The 2,500-nt window shown below is 38.3% G+C and overlaps 1 protein-coding gene across 1 annotated transcript in view; it reads right to left on the reverse strand.

The window, feature by feature from the left end:
• LOC101855808 overlaps positions 1-2,288 on the reverse strand; it is a 6,994-nt gene extending 4,706 nt beyond the window's left edge. Inside the window, exon 1 of the mRNA XM_013085118.2 lies at positions 2,215-2,288. Within this exon, the coding sequence (XP_012940572.2) occupies positions 2,215-2,287 (73 nt within the window). The 5' untranslated portion in view covers position 2,288. The remainder of the gene's footprint in view (positions 1-2,214) is intronic.
• Between the last annotated feature and the right edge of the window lie 212 nt (positions 2,289-2,500).

Consider the following 2,500-nt stretch of genomic DNA (forward strand, 5'->3'; position numbering starts at 1 on the left):
TTAGATACCAGTAGCTCTACGGCCTCCAACTCTGTAACACATCGTTCATTGATTTTGCTACATCCTTGCTGCCCACATTTATTGTTGGCTAACGGCGATGAGTAAACTGAAAACGTTTGTTCGCCAGAATAAAACAGAGTCATTGTGTTGTTTATGATCCGTACTCTCAGTGACAAATTGTCGTCGATACCAAGTTTGATCAAGACCCACTAACCTAAATTGCTGGTAGGAGACACGTACCATCTATTTTCATGAAAAAACAACACCCCCCCCCTCCCCCCAACAAAAAAGGACCCAAAAACACTCCCCCCCCCCCACCCCTCACTAACCAAAAAAAAAAAACAAACAAAACATAAAACAAAAGTACTACCAAACAAACTACACAAACTGATACTAAATCGTTTCTTCCAAGTCTTAAAGTTAAACATGAGAAAAATATCACTTGTAGCTCTCTAATAATAAATAGTCTTCAAACAATAATGACTACTGTAGGTTGCACTAGCACTCTTTCGGGAGCAATCAAATGTTCCGTCACAAAACTTTGGAATTTAAAGCACTCTACACTCTGTATGTGCACTTCAAAGTGTGACACGGTCCATCGCCTGCCAAGATGCCACAGTTGTCAAAAGAAGAAAAAACCAGCCATCATAGTTTTTTTGTTTTTTATTTGTTTTTGTTTCTTTAAACTTTCACCGGCGCCTGTTGTGTAGCGGTTAGGCACTTCTCTATAACACTCAGAAGACCTGACTTCGATTCCCGAGTTGGGAGAATGTTTTCATCGGGAACCTGATAGAGGTGGGCAAAATCCGAATAATCTATAAGGATAACTGGATAATTCTCAATGAAACATTATCCGAACTCAGACTCTTAACTCTCTTTCATGACCCATTTGCCGAAGTGGGCGCACCCATTAGTTGAAGTTCTGCTAACCCTTTTCTCGAAGTGGTTCTAAGCCACTTGCCGAAGCGGTTCATATCACAATATTATTTGCCGAAGAGGTGCACTAACATATTAGCCGGATTTTGCCAAAGCGACTCATTGCCCAGCCCTAGTACCTGATGGCCTTTCTGGTGGAATAGTGTATCCCCCCCCCCCCAAGCCTGGGCTGACCTTGAAAGGCATGGTCGAAGCCAGCCTCCTAAATTATCAAAATTATTTCGATTTGAGCCTTAAACTTCCGTATAGCATGGCATATTGGCATCCTATTGCGCCATAGCCGACAGATACTATTGTGCGATTAAAAATTCGTGACGCATCTTTTTGTCCCATATATTATTTCCTCAACTATCAAACATAAACTCTCCAGCTTTTGCTCGGTGGCTTGTATTAATTTGTCTTAACAGATCAATATTTTTGTAAACACTTGTTAGCTGTATTCTAGATAATTCCTTTTTTGAAAAATACTAATTTAAACATTCCAGTTTCTACAGTTTTTAAAAGGTTTACAACTGGGACAATATATTTTTCTAATTGCGACATTATGCTTATTAAATGCATGTTTTGAGAACTTCTAGTGCAAAAGTTTTCAATAGAAAATGAATTTCAGCATGTTTTGCCACTAAAAAGTGTCATTGGTGAGCTGTGATGTAGGCAATATGCGTGTGTGAAAAGCGGGAAGTGCCGTGAGCAATGTCATTTTCCGCGTGACGGAGATTAATAATATTTTTTATAAATTCACGAAGAAAGGTTTTTGATTTAGCCTCAATTTGTTGTGGAAAATGATTATGAGTTGACAAATTGATACAAACTGTTGTGCAAAGTATGGGTGTCACTGATTCCCCTGTTAAAGAGATACTTGAGGATAAGTTTCGCCATGAATTCATGACGCACTAAAAAAAAAAAGAGCGTAAATCTAATTTCAGCAACAAAAAGAAAGGACACCCCCCCCCCTAAAAAAGAGAATAAACAAAAGTAAAACAATAAATAAACATTTAAAAAAACAACAAATAAAAATAAAACTCAAGCAAAGTAGAAAGAAAAACCAGCAGCAACAACAAAAATCCTCCTCCTCCTCCTCCTCATCATCATCATCATCATCATCATCATCATCAGCAGCAGCAGCAGCTACAGAAGTATCATCATCATTATCATCATCATCATCATCATCATCATCATCATCATCATCATCAACATCATCATCATCATCATCATCATCATCATCATCATCATCATCATCATCATCAACAACAAAAACAATAACGTAACCATACAGACCTGCCATAGAAGTGACCCCGGTGCAATTCTCCGCCTCAGGTGTGTCAGAGTTCTCGGTCGTGATTGGATCCATTGGGGTTGTCTCTCCTGAAGAGGACAAATGAAAATTTTGTGTGGCGTCGTAGTGAAATTCTGATCAGGCGGGTGTCAAAATAATCAAATCAAAGAAACCGACATTTTTAAGCCTGTTGAACGATTTTCATTGATTTTTAATTATTTTTTAAAATATCTTTTTTGGAGGGGTTCCACATCTTTTACGTTCATTTCAAAACACATTTCTGTGCAT

Source organism: Aplysia californica, unplaced genomic scaffold (genome assembly GCF_000002075.1).
Source record: "Aplysia californica isolate F4 #8 unplaced genomic scaffold, AplCal3.0 scaffold00345, whole genome shotgun sequence".
Classification (NCBI taxonomy): Eukaryota; Metazoa; Mollusca; class Gastropoda; order Aplysiida; family Aplysiidae; genus Aplysia; species Aplysia californica.